The 18,815-nt window shown below is 31.1% G+C and overlaps 1 protein-coding gene across 1 annotated transcript; it reads right to left on the bottom strand.

Moving 5' to 3' along the window:
* Positions 1–70: 70 nt before the first annotated feature.
* Positions 71–17,871, bottom strand: LOC124353503 (hatching enzyme 1.2). The gene is made up of 7 exons (XM_046803365.1): positions 17,573–17,871; positions 11,120–11,214; positions 10,006–10,102; positions 7,089–7,218; positions 4,675–4,871; positions 3,171–3,270; positions 71–1,294 (listed from the first exon to the last, which is right to left on the bottom strand). Exons 1-7 carry the CDS (start codon positions 17,694–17,696, stop codon positions 1,120–1,122), a joined length of 918 nt encoding a protein of 305 aa, XP_046659321.1. The 5' UTR covers positions 17,697–17,871; the 3' UTR covers positions 71–1,119.
* Between the last annotated feature and the right edge of the window lie 944 nt (positions 17,872–18,815).

The raw sequence follows: 18,815 nt of genomic DNA, 5'->3' as shown, positions 1-18,815 counted from the left end.
AAAAGACCAGCTTAAATCTTTATACTTTATACTTTTTACGTTATTACTTAAGGTAATAAAAAGGTCAATGTGACTGAGAAAAGTTTATTTTATTTTTTTAAATATATGTTTCCTTGTGTTATTATCTGTAACAACTATAACATGTAACAGTTAGTAACAATTAGTAAGAGCCTATTAAACTAGGCATTCAATAAAATAGATAACAGGTAAGTAATTGTAGGATTGGTAAATTAGATTTATACCTAAATATTATGTACAGAATAAATATATTTTAGTAAAAAATATGTATAAACAAACTGTGAATAACTAAAGATTTAAATACATTATTACAAAACCCTGAGCATATAAATAAATGTTAGTAGTTTATACTGCACTGGAAAAATACAATATTTATTTCTATCAATAGGTTTTAAACCTAATTCATGGTGAATATTGTGGATCCGGAAAATTGTGGAGATTTAAGACTCCTTGAAATGTGTGCTAGCTTAAAACAAACTACTAGGTGCAATTTTAATGTTTGTATTTCAAAATTTCATTAGGGGGCTTCAGTCCCCTGCGCATCTCCCTTATATACGCCCATGATTCGCTTTGTATGTTTATCATAAGCTCTGGAGTAAAAATTGTTATTTAACTATGCAAACTAAACAACACATCAATTTTACAAAATTATATGAGAAAACTAGTTATTATAAAAAAATATGGGTTTGTATGAAATATTAACGGTCAAAAACATGAGTAAGGTTATTCAGAGTAAACATTGGTCACATTTTTAGCTTTAATCTGCCCAACCCCATGGACCAGAAGTCTGCGAAGATCAGTCTGTATTATAACAGAATATGGTGGGGATACAGTACAAGTTTACAAGATACTTTTCATTTTAGAACTATTGCTAAAAAGTATTACAGCCATAAAGTTTCTATAGAGGTAAAAACAATCCTACATATGAACAACCTTCAAATATCCTTTACAAATGTTTGAACAACTATTAACATACATATAGTGTGGTTCCTTCCATATGTACATTTATTCAAAATATCGGTTTGGGTGAACTGGTATTGATAGATCTCTTTAACTCCAACGCAGCTCAAATGACCTAGCTTGCTGATCCAAAAAAAGGAGTCACAGCCCCATGAAGTTACAGAGTGTGTAGTATTTCCTCTGGGAGTGTTTCGAGCGATCCAGACAGCCGTAGAGTTCGTTCACTTTCAGACAGTCGGTTTTGCTCATCATCTTTCGCTGGCCGAGCCTTGTCACAGGATACTTGGCAGTGATTGTAGGCTTCCCTTTGCCTTTGCTGGAGAAACAGAATTTTGATTTTAAATTGTAAAAACTCATTCTAATTGATAAGCTCTAACTCTCAAAAATAATATTTTTCAATTTTTACTTTAATTAAGTACTAAGGACTTAATAAATAAAGATAACTTAATACTTAGATAGATAATAAGATAATAAGATTATAAAATAAGATAGATAATAAGATAATAAAGATAACAAAAATAATAGATAGATAATAAAGATATTTAATAATAAAGACTGTCTGAATGTATTATTATAACTTTAATGTGTTGTGGTTCTTAAAACCTGGATATCAAAATTGATAAGAACTCGCTAGCAATTACTAATCAGACAAAATGTTTAGGACTAACAATATATATGGTAATTTGTCTTGGAAAATTCATGTTGATAATGTAATTAGGCAATTTAGGGCAACTTAGATAAAATTCTTACTAAAAAAACCATAAGAATTATGTTTTGTTTAAAAAATTAGTCACTGTAAAACAATTATTTGCAAAGCTTAAAATGCTCATGGTTTATAGTTTATACATCTTAGAAACAATAAAGTATGTCAAAGAACATCAAAATGAAGTTCTATTTGAAACAAACCGCTTGTAAAATACTCGGAACCAAGTGGTTTTTGATAGACATAATTTCGAGTGTAACAAAAATAAAACTAGCTGTATGGGTAAAAATGTCTTTACTCAGTTTCCATGTGAAATTAAGAGGGAATAAAATTGTAATTGATTATACAAACTAAAACAATATTTAACTAAGAGAGCACTATAGGTATTCGTTCTTAGAATTTCCCTAGGTACTCAATGCTGAGAATAAACTTAAGAAATTATGGAAATATAAAATGGTTAGAATCTTATAGACATTATTTCAAAGGTTTCTATTTTGTTATCACGAATATTTCTGGTCCTTTTCTATTTTATAATTTAACATAGTTATTTTGTCTTGACTATATTCAAATTCATTGTTATGTATGACTTACTGAATAAATGTATTTTGACTTACTTTGTAACTTGAAAAACTCAAGTTGAGAGAATTAAACTCCTTTCTTGGAGGTGAAAAAGGTTCATAATCATATATAAAAGAATAAAAATGTAAGCAATACTAGAATACATATGACTATTAAAATAATTATATAAACTTCAAAACATCACATCAAATTTTAAAATATGAAATGAATTGAATTGAAAACTATGTTATTATGAAAAAATGTTACCCTTGGAGAGGTTTTAATAAACACAACTTTCATTGAGCAAAGTCTTAGTTATTTGTTACTTAAAAAAAAGTATAAATATATTTCTCATCCATTGCTGTATTTTATAATATCGTAAATTAGTTAGTTGAGTATTTTTACAAAATTACATTCATGACAGTTGGTTTTGCTTTCAACGTTTAACTCTACACACAGCATGCAATAGCACTTGGTTTTATAAGCCAATACTTTTAGTACCATTTGGAAATCGGTGATACAGTGAAAGTTAGATTTAATTATTTAGATAGTTTAATTGTATGTTCAATGTTATTTGTAGGCATTAAGAAACATGTTTAAACATGCTATTTTCAGAATTGTACTTTGTATCCTCTTGCTTTAAGTCTTAATATTTTTATATAAAAAATTAATTACACTAGAGTGTAGTGTGACAAATATAATAACATTAATCAAACATTCAATTTAATATAGTAAAGCACAATTATCAAATAGCGTCTAAAATAGTTTAATTCTTTAATAATCTTGTTCATGCATATTTTCAGTCCCAGCAGTAAGAGAATATTCTTAAAAAAGAAAAATTATACTTTTTAGACAATTCAACTATTTTGTTATAAGAATACAATGAATATCTACTATAATGTTCATAATTTATTACATATTTTATACATACCTGAAGAAATATCTTCCGTAATGCATTATGCTGTCATAGTCATATTCAAATTTGTACGTTGTATTTTCCAAACTTTGCTTATCAAAATTGGACTTAAACCCTGTTGTAAAGATAAAATAGAATTAATATCTTAGAATATTTTTTACAGAGCAAGAGTTGAAAATAGAAACTTGGAATTTGTGTAGAGAAGAGGAAAAAGGTATTCCATCTCGTGACATTCTGCCTATTAGAACTATTAGCTCTTTAAAAAACATCAAATTGAAAAGAAACGTTGTAATTAAAAAAGTAGAATTCTGACATTTATGTTAGTAAAGCTTGAGGAACTAAACAGAAATGTTTTTAGATTAGGTGGTAGTCTGTAGACAGCTCCACCTCAGCTGTTAGTTACAAACTTCAGTAATAGCTGAGGGTGGAAGAACACTATTGTCTTGGTCACACATTTATATGTATGAAACCAGCTGCTCTACACTTCTACCTCAGTTTCTTTAGTCAGCTCTAAGTTTTCACTCTAAAAACTACATTATAGGTTACAATAACAACTTTCTTCCTTGTTAATTGTTGTTTGAATCATTGTCTCATTATTCTCATCATAGTCATTTTGATATAGTCTATATTGGTCGGTATGATGCTGAATTAAATTTCCAAAGTGGAATGCCTCTCCACTGCCCAGGATAACCTGGTTATATTACAACGCTTCTGGTGGTTTATCCAAGAGTTAAATGCAAGTATACGGAAAATTAAAACAGGAAAAAAGATTCCAATTCTAATCTCAAACCTTCTAATTCTTATTGTTGAATTATACAGAGCAATGATGCACAAAAGTCTCTCAGTGGCCTTTTTGTTCTTACGACTTTTTGGTCAAAATTCTAAAAAAGGTTTTAGAATAATGTTTTTTTAATGACATGACTGAGGTATTACCCTCTCTCCCTCCTCATGGAGGATGCCACAAGAGATCTTGGCAAGGGACAACCCCCAACCCTTACCTTATCCATACTAAATGTCTTTAATAGTGAAGAATACTTCAGCAAAACTTTTATTTGAAAATAATTGAAAGTGCGTGTATGACAGTTTCAAAAAATGGGTGTATTTTTCAACTCTCGGAAATTTAGATAACATATTCCTATCTTGCAAAAAGGAAAAATTTGGTAAAACATTATAAATAGTAAACTATATTTTTCCACATAATACTTTTATAATTTGTTACTTTACCATTAGTTTTAAATGATTTAAAATATGCTTATTTTTATTAAATGTCTCCTGTTTGTATTACTGGTGATGCCATAACCAGCTAAAGCACTTATAAAATAACAATTTTGTGGAAGTAGTAAAAATGTCTTCACTAACCTTACCATTTTTATTCAAGAATACAATGCAAAAACTAAGTATCTTTGCCTGGAATAAGCACAAAAACATTATTTTAGGACTAGTTGTATTGAGAGGTTTCTTCAGACTCTTGTCTGAAGTAAACAAAAAAGAAGAAGAAGAGTACAGCAACAAGATTTACCGGGTAAAACGTTGTCTAAATGGATTTTGACGAACTTGTCTCTGTCGGCTCTGGACTGCTCGTGGAACAATCCGAGAGCGTGGAGCAGCTCGTGGATGGCACGACCCTCACTGCCCAGACAGTTAGGACCCTTCTCGTCAGGAGCCTGCAGTGAGACGATCTGAGCTCCACCGAACCTCCCGACGTATGACCAGCAACTGCTGACACTCGTCACAATTGTTATATCCATTAGAAGGAGATTCGTACATTTCTAGAGTGGATACCTACTGAGCCTTAACTAATGGTTTGTAAGCTTAATCAGGAAGTCAATGAACATACCATAACATAATATACATTAACATATAAGGTAATATTAAAATAAAATAAATAAATAAATAAATAACGTCTTTATTCAGCAAGCGTTTTTTCAAAGTTACAGACTGATTTACAAGACAACTCTTGTCATAGCATACAGATAAATAATCATCATTCAAATCTAAAACTAAATAAAATTACATAAAAATGTTTTTGATATGGTTTTTAAATGAACGGTAACTAAGACTCTTCAAAGCAGGGGGCAAAGTATTGTATATCTCCGGTCCAAAGTATCTGAAAGCTTTCTTGCCGATTTCTAGATGGACCCTTGACAAATGCAGTAGGCCGTCCTGTTGAGTACTGCGAGTATTTATTTCATGCCTGAAAATAAACTTTTTCCTGACATATTCAGGCTTGCCAGTCTGAATAACTTTGTAACTAAGTTGAACAGTTTGCAAGTCACAGCAATCTTTAATCGATAACACCTCAGATTTAACCTAAATTCAATGATGTGATCAAATTTTTTTAGACTAGACAAATCTCAGAGCTCTGTTTTGTAATCTAGTGAGAACCATTACATTTTCCCAAGTAAGGCAACGAGTGAAAGATGAAAGAGCATAATACATCTAATCTAATACATACTTAATCCTATGTCGTAATTTGAAACCTGAGGAAGGGGACAGATACTAATTCGTGAAATTTAGTGTTCCAATTTTTGTTTCATATAACATATAATGATAAATGTTTGAAATCCTGTTATCCTTATATATCATGCTCTAAGCTAACTCAATATCACTATATTTTGTGACCCCACTCCTGATTTTTTATTCTGTTTATTATTTTTCATGAAAAGTGAAACATTGTTACTATCAAACAGTGCAGTATCTAATGTGGAGTCCCCAGAAAATACTGTAAACTTGTGTAAACTGTGGTAGTAAACATCAGAAGAAAACTTATTTATATTAAAATTATTTTTACATTGGAGGAATTAAATTTTGGAATCCATAAAAACCACAGATGTCAGTCAGGTACTTTAAAAAAATTGTGGATAATGATTTGTAGATAAAATTCACAACACAAAATTTAAAAAATTACATTTTCTGCATGGCTTGTTATGAAATGGAATCTAGTAAACCAATGTTTTGTATATAAATACATAAAATATCACATCTCAATAAAGACTGTAATGGTCTCCAAAATATATTTATCTCAAGTGACAGTACAAACTCTATATTCCATTTTTAATGGTTTAGCATTTTAATTTTGATTAGTGTATGTATATGTGTTTTCATTATTTTAAGAAACCTACGTTTTTTATTGTGTTATTTTCATTGTTTTAGTCCATTTTGATATCTGAAGAGTTGTACAACTAAGAATCAAGTAACTAATTTAAAAAATAATACTTTTGACAATTTTTTACTGGTTATCTAATTTGGACAGCCAGCCGGTATGAAATGCCATAAAGAGATCGAACATAAACTGGATGTGGAATCAATTTGGGTTTTCCAAGATATTCAAGCATTTATTGTAACTTCTAATTGTGAATTTTGTTGTGACTTTGATCTGTTAATTTAAAATTATTTAAAACTAAACCTTTTTAAATTTGATTATTTGAAGGGATCAATGTTTTTTTTTTAGTTCAGAAGCTGAAACCCAATTTGCATTATATAAGCACACAACCTTGTTTTTCTTGAAATCGATAAAAAAATGTCCCCAAAGAATGAAATTGATCATTAGCTATGCTAGTTTTGGTGGAAGTCTTAAAACCAACCACCAGAAACGTAAATTAATGTTAAATCAGTGTCACCTAAACATGTACAGACCCTTAAAATGGTGACTTCCAGTCTGTTTATCAAGTTGTCTGAAAGACAAGTGCGTAAAAAAAACACTTGACTCCTGGACTATTTATTTTGATCAGATTAATTGATCGGTTTCTGAATATCTAGAACTTTTTTACACAATTTACTTCTGTTATTCACACATCACATAGGCAATCTAGTGTGAGGGACATGGAAGAATGATATACATGATGAATCTCTCATCAACATTTGCAAGTTTCAAAAGTTGAACAGGAAAACAAAAAGTCTGTGTAAATATTTAACAAGAACCTGAATGCTTACCCTTTCGGATACTTGATGGGCCAGATGAGAAGAAAGTCCTTGGACTTTCCGTTCCAAGGCACAAACTTGATGCAAGTCATAAAGTTGATGGTTGTTATGGCCTTGTAGATGGTGATGTAGTTGTCTGGTTCTAATAGAAAACAAACATTAATTTCAGCAATTGAGATATTTTAGTAATAGTCTTTAATATATACGAGGTAGAAGTTTGCCACACCGCGTGTCATAATAGGCTTTGCTGAGGTTACCTGCAGAATCTGAAATATGTAGCTTATTTTATTCTCAAGATATCCTGCGGACAGATAGATACAACAAAAAAGAAATTGAACATATAAATGATGCATCATAGAGCTCATTCTTGTAGAAATAAAGTTTCATGCAAAATTTAAAATGTACAAATATATGAAATCTTTCTCGACATACTTTGCAACATTATACATTTTTCTTCATTACATTAGTGTTCATATAAGTGTTTTAAATTATAAAAGTCCACACACCATATCACTATAAAATTATTTTGTATGTGTTGGGATAGTAAGACTACATGTGTTAATATTTCATATGTTTGAATCTCATATAGGTGTATTGAGTTTGTTTACAAATTTATTTATTCTGCTATTTTTCTCATTGCCGTCATGGTTACCCATAAGACCAATGTAAAAATATTCGTTAACTCTCAGCCAAATATCACAAAGTGACATGCACAATCATCGAACTCAGTGATCCTCATTTAGAAATTAAGCTTCATGCACAATTTCAAGTCTGTAGGTAAGTTCGTTTTTGAGATATCGTGCAGGCAGACAGACAGACAGAAGTGGACATTTTTTCCATCCCCACGAGTGATAGGCTTCGCTACAACTTAACCAATTAACAGCTCCCAACAATTGTTGGTCTAAGACAATTTTCAATATGTTCAACTCTGTTGTCTAACTTTGTCAGTTGTCAGTTTGGCACCTGGGGTGACATGTAGCTGTGTGCAAGATTGTGTTAGTGGTAGTGCCAAATATGATCCTCGTTTCACATAACTTCGTTCCATGATCTTATCGATTCTTGCATCATGGTACAGTGACTTTGTTATGTAGAAAGATAAAGCGTCTTTGTTGAGTAACTCGGTTTATCACCAGCTATAAATACTTGTCTGTTTATCAGTAAAGGTAGGACTTATATTTAAGTTAAAATTTGGCACTTATAAGATGTTTATGAAATAAACGTTCAATGCCATGTTAGATGTTACTTATGTACTTTAATAGAAGAACAACATCATTGGTAACACATAAATTTATATTTATTTCCAGCGATAACAGTGAACATTGGAATGTAGATTTTTTGGGGGGCTTTGTTGATTTGTGCTGTCAACTTTTGCGAAGTAAAAGTTGAAAAGTTGCAAAGGAATTGTTATCACTTAACTGTTCTTAAGTCTTAATTTAATTTATTAACAAATTTGACTTGTTAACAATTTTCTACTTGAAAAGTTAACTTTTTTTTATTCCAAAATCGAGTTACGTAGTTCCTGTTTTCTTGATTCCTTTTACCAACTTGTTAAATATGTATTTGCACTTTTGAAATGTATTTTATAAATGTAAATGATAACTGAGACCCAAATCTTATCAAAATGGTGTCAAGTACTAAACATCTTATGCACATTTGAAATATCACCTAATGTTTCAAATACATTGGGATCCTGATAACACTAATTTCAAAAGGTTTAATGAAAATTGTGCAATGAAGATTATGATTCTTATTGTCATTTGTACGTCAGAAGTGGTGATGCGTGGAAATCCAGAAGATTCTGTTCTAGACCTTTGAGTTATTGTTTCATTATCTAAATTTACTTATCAGCATTACTCAACATTATTGTTATGAAGGAATTTATCTTATCTTATAAACCAACATCAAAATCTTCCGGTTTGCTCCACAAAAAAACATTGCTTACACAATTCAATTCTTGAAATATTCCAGTCTCACTATTTAGAAAACCAAATGAAACGATAATTCTTTATTCAAACAGGCAAAGTTAGAGCCACATGGCCCTTTCTTACACTTAACCTGCGATACAAGAAATTAAAGAATTAAATTAAATTACATATTAACTTATGAATAAAAATCAAACAAATTATTACATTAAAATAACATTAAAAAATTAATAAACAAAATACTTTTTTAAACCTTAAAAACTTATTAAATTAAATGATACTTTTAATATATGCATAAAACTAACAAGTAATTATAACGTAATGTCGATCTGATATGCAAGTGTTTTGACAGTTCATATAGTATAAAAATCAACACTATTTATGTACCATTTCAAACAGAAAGAATTTCTGATTTCAATTGGTGAAATTTGTATTGCCGTTTTTGCAACAATGATGTCATAAAACTTGCCAGAAAGATCATCATGATGATTGTAACCATTTTGAAAATTTGTGATATATCATGGGTTTGGTTTATTATGTTGGTTATTAGTAATTGTTTAGAGTTTATACATAATGTTTTATACCATAATTATCTTCACATTTTCCAGAAAAAAATAATGTGTTACACATATAGGTTTATAGTAAAAATGTATTTTTTTTTATAAAATGTTTGAAGTACGTGTACAAAACACTCAAAAATGGCCACCTGAGGAAAATATGACTGTCAGTTCAAGGGTTAAACAGTGTTTTATTTCATTTTAAGTTTATTTAATAACAAGTATTTTTGGTGTCACAACAAAAATAACATTGAAAATAACTGACTACAATTTATTAATTCTCCAAAAGGATTGATTAGTAAATCTTGGTACATTTATTACATAGAAGATTCACATTCAAGCTTCACATAATTTATGTCATCCAAAGAGGGTTTGAAGTGTTTCCTTTTACAGAATATAAAAAAAGCTATTGATGTTGAAACAAAAAACAAAACTATAAGAAAAACTTACCGTAGAGTGGACTTATGACGTAAGGTACAGTTCTGTTTTCCCAGAGTTTTTCTGGAAACACATCCCACCGAAGGCCAACCCTCCAGTGTTGGTAAGCCTGTAACAACATAGTGTTTATTGAAGTTCAAAACCAAAAGAATCAAGAACGTCTAAAATAGTTGTACTAAGCATTTTTACAATCTGTACACTTCATCCTCAGAATATTCTACATTGACTTATCAAAAGATTTCTTTTCTTAAGCATTAAAATTCAACTCGAGATAATCTTTCTCGATCCTTTTAGTATTGCCTTTTTTACATTTTCCACAGAATAAAAACACTCTCTGTATGACCCTTTCAATTTTAGGAAAAAATAACAATCTTCTAAGTTCTGTGTTCTTTAATTATCAAATATTACTCTCATACTGTGTGTTATATTAGTAGTATAATTCAGTGAGTTGTTTTGAATTACATTCGCTTTTGGTCTAAACCGGAAATGCATTATCTGTTATATTTAGCCTGTATGGTTTTATCCTTAGTGATTTTTCCCATGATGGAACATTTTTTAATACTTATTATATATTATTAATATTTCTCCCTTACAATTCAGATGCTTCAAACAGAATTTGCTTTACTTGTTTCATCTGGCTAGTAGTGAAATTTCATGTTTCAAAAATTAGCTGCAGAAAATCAATTTTCAGGTTTTTGCTGCTGACATTTCAGCCTTTCTTGTAACTAGAACACTATGACAATTTCCAATAACGGGCACCACCGAATCATGTCTTATTTGACTTTTCAAGCATCTTTCAGTAAGGAAAATATATACGAACAAGCTTATAAAAAATCACTTCAATTCTTCAAGACCCTCTCCTTACATGTCAATGTTACATTATTTGATATTTGTATATCATTAATTTAATATACTGATTAAAATGTTTACATACTCAGCACTTTGTAAAGTGACTATGCCACAAAAAGTAAATAAAATCTATGAGTAAATGAAGTTATTAGAACATTAAACGTCCCTTATCGTTAAGTGAAGCAAGTATTGGATTGAACAATAATATTAGCATACTAAATGAACTAGAATTAATTCAATTACAATCACGTTGACTTGAAACTCTATAAGCACTCACCTCATCTGTGATGGCCATATCCCCTTGGAAAAGTGCTGGAGTCACCTCCGGATCCTCATCCTCCTCTAACCCTCCAGCTCCTACTGGAAGTTGAGCTGGACAAATGTTGGTGAAGTAATAGTGAAAAATTATTGATGAAATGATAGAATAAGTAGAGAATGTATACAACCATAAAAAGGAATTTTGAAATGAGAGAAAGAACTAATGCAATACATAAGGTACAGACAGATCGGGTACGATTTCCTGTTGTAAAATTCAAATGTTTTATTGTTAAAGACGTAAACATGCATATTAATCATCAAAATACATAGCATTTAAGAATAAGCTAATGTCTACCATACAAAAACAACTATAAATCCTCATCAATTAACATGTTTGCTGCTAAAGCAGCCAACACATTGTCACGGTGGGTGCGGAAGATGCTGTTTGGATTTGATGTTTCTGACAGGGAATTATTATGTTTCACTGTTATCATTTACTCTGGATCCATAGCTGAACTTGATAAATCTTAAACAAGTCTTGGGCTTATCCATATCTCTATGTGTGTCTTATCCATATCTCAGGTTTTTTAAATTTTTGAAACGAGTCGCAATCTTTGTGATCCAAAATAATTCAACTATAAATGAAATATCATTTATTCATTATTCAATATATAATATATATATTATAATTCTGCCATAGCACTGGTGTTACAGACCTAGTGATAACAGTGATTTCGGACAGATCTTGATACTGTGAAATGCGGGCCAGACATGTCCATTAGTGAGTCACTTCCTATTTCTCGGAGCCAACCCATACAGTCAGAGCTGTCAAGTAGGGAGCACAAATAACACTACTTGTCCAAAACTAGTATGGGATAATGATCCAGAGAGTTTTAAAATTTTATCAGCCCACTGCATTATGTACTTGTACCAATGTAAAGGCACAATACTCCTATCAATTATTTCGATCTAATCGGTGATTTCTCAAGTGTATTATAAATTACACTAATGCTAATGCTAAAGAAGTGTTTATTTCTTCTGGTGCCAGCATAACTCCTGTATAAATATATAACATTACCTGAATTCAAAACTTTTCAGTACATCTATTTTACATGGGAATGGTAAAAATACCAAACATCCAACATTATTAAATTATTCAAAACGTGTTTTGCTCAATTTATGTTACAAGACAAGTTTCTACTTATTTTGGAATGTTTACATTATATCTTTTATTTTAAGTATGAACGTCAAATAAAACTGTACAACCTCTTCTGATGTAATAAATGAGGGGTTTGAAGGTTTTTCTCTGTTTACTCAGCCTTAAGTCATTAATAATTGCCATGCAGCTATTTGAATGTTATTAGAATTTCATACTTTTTTAGCGAACTCAGTTTTTAGCGACGTTGCAGACCTGATGCGGTCCCTAAATTCTCTTTCTTTTTACTTTTCTGTATGTTTTAAATAACGATGCTTAGAGCTAGAGTACAATAATTGTGATTTCTTCCCTCTTGGGTTTAAAAGTTGTTGATCTAATTGTATCTTAGTTAGACATGTACTTTATTTTTGTTCTACTTTCCTCTAAGCTAAGTTGTAATGGTAAGAAACATTGCTCAGAAAAAAAAACATCTAGCTAAACATCATTAGTGTGAAGAATGTTATCAAGAGTGTTATCTTGGGAAAAAGATCAAATTTTTGTAAAGTACAATGTCTTTTAATGGAGAATAAAGTGAGCAAGTTGAGCATGACGATCGCCAAAGCCAGTTACAAGGACCGAAGCATCAAATTTAGTAGAAATAATGTTTAAAATCTTATCACCAGCACCAAAAAGTAAGATTTGGCTGACTTACCAATTTTACAAGAGATTAATATTTTTTTATTAATAAGTAATTACTGTAAAATAATTATGGTAATCACCCTAGAGTGATATTTTTATAGAAATAAACATTACTAGTGTTTCAAAATACACATAAAGTTAAAATGAAACGAAATGAAATATGCCTTTATTTAAGAGGCGGAGTTAGGGCTATTTAGCCCTCTCTACCACTCAACCTCACATAATATACAGATATATGTACAGTGAATGATCTTAACTAATAACAAATTTTAAATTAAAATAAATGCTTAAAAATTAACCAAAATATATACATACTATTTAATAATTAAAAATAAAATTTATCAGCTTAATATGTTAAGTAGTAGTAGTAGTAGTAGTAGTGTAGTAGTAGTGTTAGTTAAGTAGTAATATAGTTTACAACTCCAAAATTGCCTACTGTAACCTACAGTGTTGATCATATAGTTAACCAGTAAGTAAGCAAATTATGTTGCTTCCGGTTTTATATGGGTTTACAACATTTAGGTAGTAAGGTTTTTTGCAGGCCTAAGTGTGACCACTTTGCTCGCTTTGACTGGGAGAGGCTAGAATGGAACTAGCCTCCCCTTATTCCCAGTGAATGGCTGAGGTAATGCCCTGAATCCCTCCTCGTGGTGGATGTGACAATGACGACCCCTATGCCCAATCTTATCCATTATAATCTTGTATCTCTGGAATTAGCACAAAACGTCTTTTTAGGATTAGGTGCATTAAGGAGATTGATTCCTCAGCTTCTATTCTTTGCTACGGCTATGTAGGCCCACACAGTTTGCCTGTAACTGAACACATTGCTGATAGTGGTTATAAACAGGTTAACCTGTTCTACAGATTAGGTACTGTTGTATAACTTACGGTGACAATACAGACAGCTACAGTTATCTTGTAACCGAGCACTAGGTTTCCGGTAATCTCTTACGGATTGACGAGTATTTCTGTCAATTAAGGCTTTTATGCTTGAAGCTCCTCCTATGAGTGAAAGTAGAGTGGGAATAATTTTTTTGCTCTTACTCGTGGAAAAATATACGCTTACTGTATACTAGGTCATGTCACACCTCCTACTAACTATTATAGTATGATAGAATAACACATATGATATTATGTTACTCATTTATAATGATTTCCCCCCCCCTAAATGTATCAGTGTATTTTTCTATTTAAGACTCACGAGTTTTGAGTACAAACTCAAAAAACAATGCTGTAAATCTCGACAGTTTTCAATCTACGGTTTGGACTAATTACTAAATTATTGGGAGTGCCACAGGGTTCAGAATTGAAACCTCATCTTTAAAACATCAGAGGATGTGTTAATACGTACACAATGGTGCGTATATGAAATATTCATGTATTTTACCTATTCTTCTAGCATCTATTCGAGTCGTGTTACTAATATTTTGACTCGAAATAATTGATTATTAGTTTAGTCTCAGTTTTGTAAAGTGGAGTGAATTTTCGTGTTTTATGCTCATTTCACACATAGTCCTTATCAGCACCACGCTCATAATGTTACTGTTGAAAATAAAGTGCATACTGTACTAATAGAAAACAATGTTTATTAAACGTGTTAGTAAAGACACGTGTCTGAACCTTTTGGTTTGTGTTTTAATGCCTTATTAACATGTCTATAATATCGGAACTTCCATACTAATTACAATGTTTCCACCTTTCTCTGGCCGATTTCTCAAATCATTTAAGTTAGACTCAGATCCACGTCGGTAAAAGAAGGAATTTCCCCGTTTAAAAGGGTGGAAAATATTTGGTGTGTTAAAAAAATATATATACAAACATCCGCCAAGCAAATTGCAGCTTAACTAGGGAAAACAAATTTAATAATCATAAATTGTGGTAGCCCTTTCGTTATATTATTTATTGTTGACTACTTCTTTTGACGTGCTATGGATGTATGTTTTGTATGGGAGAAAAACTTCAGCTTCACGGAACATAACGTTACGCAATTGTTTGCTCAGTAGCCGCTAAGGGCGGGACTATCGCGGCCATTTTGACGTTAGGAGGGCGTTTTCTCCGTTCAGTGGTTCGCATATTGTCATCGATATGCGTGCTAGTGAGAGGTTACTGTCGCCCTTGTTGAAGTGACTACTGTACTTCTTTTGGCAGGCTATGTTTTAGACGGAAAAAATTTCATTTCGCGTCACCCATGTTTATGTTTCCACAATGCTTTCAAAAGTAGAATGGCAGCTTTACCGAAATGTAAACAAACCGTTATATGAACATCTGATTTGAACTACCGGTAACAAAAGTTGACGTTAATGAAATATCTATTATGAGAAATTAAAAGGAAAATATAAACCACAATAACATACAACATTATATATGATAAGGAAAATAACGAAACACTCCTCTAATCTATTGGTGTTTTTACAATGATTTGTTTTCTAATTGTTCCATCAGTTTACTAATATTATTGACGTAAATGTCCGAAATATCGCATCGTCTGGATCTATCCCTGCTTCTGCAGACTTTCCTTGGTTATGGAATTTGTCAGGTTAGGTTACAGCTCCAAAGCTGTAAAAATGTACAAAACCAATTCATACTCTGTTATTAGTAGCTGTGTTTACTTTAATACACTACAAACCTTCCCAACGATAACAATCGTTGCAAAAAGACTAAAATACATGGTAAAATACTGTTTTGAATAAATCTACGAACTACTAATTTATTTATTAATGAATCCAACGTAAAATTGATTAACTTACTGCATCATTTAATAGCAGTATTAAAGCTCATTCTAAATTGTATTTCAGCGCGGTTAATATTAATTCCTATTCCAGTTCATTACTAGTTTCGTCCTGAAGAGATTTAAAAATGATTAAAAATAAATTGATTAGATCTTTTCTAGCTAACGAAGCCGTAGTGTAATTTAATCATGAAAGAAATTAGTCTTTCTGTAGATTATAATTATAATCGCTACTCAATTACATTGGGCCTTACCTTACATTCACTTCAAAAACGAACTACGTAATAACAAATTTTAATACAAATTTTGCTAAAGAATCGTCAAAAACCATTAATTGACTTTTTAAGAGATAAATTTAATTTAACAATTTTGAACGATAAAAACACCAGTAAATCGGGATATGGAACAACAATAGATATTGTGTTTACAAGATATTTAAGAAGATTTTATTTCAGAATTATTACTTTATTATTTCAGTTATTATAAACCCATAACATATTTTTTAGAATATAATTGAAATGAAAATGAAGTAATTATTTGCGAAATACAAGATTGTAGTGAAAATGATACAGGCCAAATTGTAGAAACGAATATGCAGTAAACTATAATAATGAAAATGTATAAATATTTATTATTGTAATATTTAGAGGCAGTGATCATTTTAATAAGTATATACTAAATGTAAAAATTAATAGAAAATATACAACTTTTTCATGTTAAAGAATTGAGTCTCTCATATTATTTTAAAATATAAAAATAACCGCTGACTTAATACCGTAGCAAACGTACTTTTTCAAGATGTGTGTTCACAGCCCGTTATAAGAAGTAGTCACTTCTGTCGGTCAGTCTCGCGACTGTGTTTCCATCTTCAAGAAAGTGTTGGATTTGATGTAAGTTAAAGAAACAAGATGTTGAAATCTCATGTCGACGATGGGTGATTTGAAAGTATAAGAGGATTTAGAACATTAAATTTACCATAGTTATATAACGATGAAAATGTCATATTATTTTGATGGTTAACTTTAGTTACTTTTTACCTACTCCAGTTTCACTCATTGTTGTACACCTTTTTCCTGATTACTTCACCTATCTCAGTTACCAATTATTGGCAATTACTGCTTTTAAATCTGAAGCGATTTAAGTTAGTTGTGAAGTTCTAAGAGTAAAAATAAGCCAACTAACTTACTAAAGTTTTTGTACCCAAAGACATAAAATTCACTGTTTAAAATTTTATTTCAATAATTTCAAACCTGATCCAAACATTTTCTATTCTAATATAGTTTTTCGAATCCAAAGGCGTGAAAAGATATTCCGTAGACGCTGTACAAAATATATAGATTCTTGTTAGATATTGTTAGATTCTTAAATTAAATATGCAAAAAAATTATATAGATTAAGACTTAGCAGATATACAGCCAATATACAGCAATTAACGATATAAGATTTCTAATAATTCGTAATTAAGAAAATTTTGCATTTTTCCATCACATCATAAAAATATGTGGTTAATACTTGATTTAAACAATTCCCTGTAATTTTATTTATCCTTCTTCATAGTTTATACTGTGAACTATGACAGTATGCAATTAATTGTACAGTTTCTAAAAAACCACACATAACAGTCTTTTTTAATAAGTTCCTAATTGCTAAAAACATTACAATAAACAAAATAAATGTTCAGGATTCACAGTTTAGCAGCAAAATAAAAATATTTTTGTTTATTTGTACATATTAGAAAAATGAATTTGTTAATTTTGCCGAAAGAAGTAATAAATGAGAAAAGTATATTTTCTTATCGTTATACCACAAAATATCATGCAATGGTTTTTCCAGCTTATCGATACGGCGGTAAAATTGTAAAATCTTGAAGCTGTCAAATAAAATGGGAACTGTCCACGATTTAAACTTACCTGACTCAGGAATCGGAGGTTTCACTGTATCGGAGAATGCCGGCAGGTTGATAGCAACATTTCTAGAAGAGGAAATATAAACAGTACTTATCAAAAGAAGGAAAGGAGCCCGCAGCCAGATCATTGTTGGCCGGTGGTCACGCAGAGCACGAACCGGTCATCAGTGGAGTGTTGGGTAGGTTAGGAGAACGGAGATCCAGAATTCCAGATTCCAGACAGGTGGATAGACGGACGGACAGACAGACGATGTCACTTCAATCTAGTGGTAATATGAGCCCGGATATCGAATTCTACTGAAATCTCGATATTCAACGACGGCGACTTAAAATCGATGTTTTCGGTCCCAACTATCGACTTTGAACAGTCGTTTTAAACTAAATGTTCGATAGGTCGACAGTTTAAAAAGCTTGTTTTTGTTTACTAGCACATGTTTTGAGGTTAGGTGTCACCCTCTTTGCTAGGAAAGTTCAATATTTTAAAGTAAACGCATTCAATACACATACGGGATTTAAATTAACGAGTATACAAGTGAGCCAAAGATATATTATCTGTATGCAGCTTATACATTTCTACCTGAAATGTAACAATAGTTTCAATGTAATTTTCGTAATTCTTAGAATTGTCCGAATTCATAAAAATTATAACCTATAAATGTTTTGTCTGCAGGCTAAAGAGTACAAGTCCATCTAGTAAATGTGTTAATACGCAAGAAGTTAGGTTCTTGATATTTAATCGAATCTTCGTTGTATTAAGTATCTAATATTCTGTATTTATTCACTAACCATGATATTTTATGTTCTTTTGATATAATTTATTATAATAGCAGGATTGGAATACTGTATCGATATATCGATCGAGGTATTAAGTATCGACTTCTCTAGTACTTGGTCCGAAAACAAAGTAACACTGAAGTCTTGGCGAACGTCCAGGGTCAACGAACCCGCCTCCTCAAACCTGTTGGAATCCTAATCAGCTGTTTATCTCATTACCATACGAGGATCAACCTACCTGGCGAGGTTACAGTCACAGTTAGCTTGCCAACCACAGCTTCACCTTTCAAGGTCACCTGGTTTTAGTTTTAGTGCGAACAATTACGATATTTTGAACATTATGAATATTGTCTTCTCAATTTTGAGAAAGTTGTGTGGTTTTCACATGAAGTCAAATACTTTGAACTTTATAAAAACCGCACTCAGTCAAAACCCATCAGTACAATAAATACTAAAATTGATAAATGTTAGTA

The sequence above is a fragment of the Homalodisca vitripennis genome, chromosome 2 (assembly GCF_021130785.1).
Source record: "Homalodisca vitripennis isolate AUS2020 chromosome 2, UT_GWSS_2.1, whole genome shotgun sequence".
NCBI lineage: Eukaryota > Metazoa > Arthropoda > Insecta > Hemiptera > Cicadellidae > Homalodisca > Homalodisca vitripennis.
The sequence above is the reverse complement of the archived record's forward strand: the minus strand, read 5'-3'. Positions and strand labels throughout refer to the sequence as shown.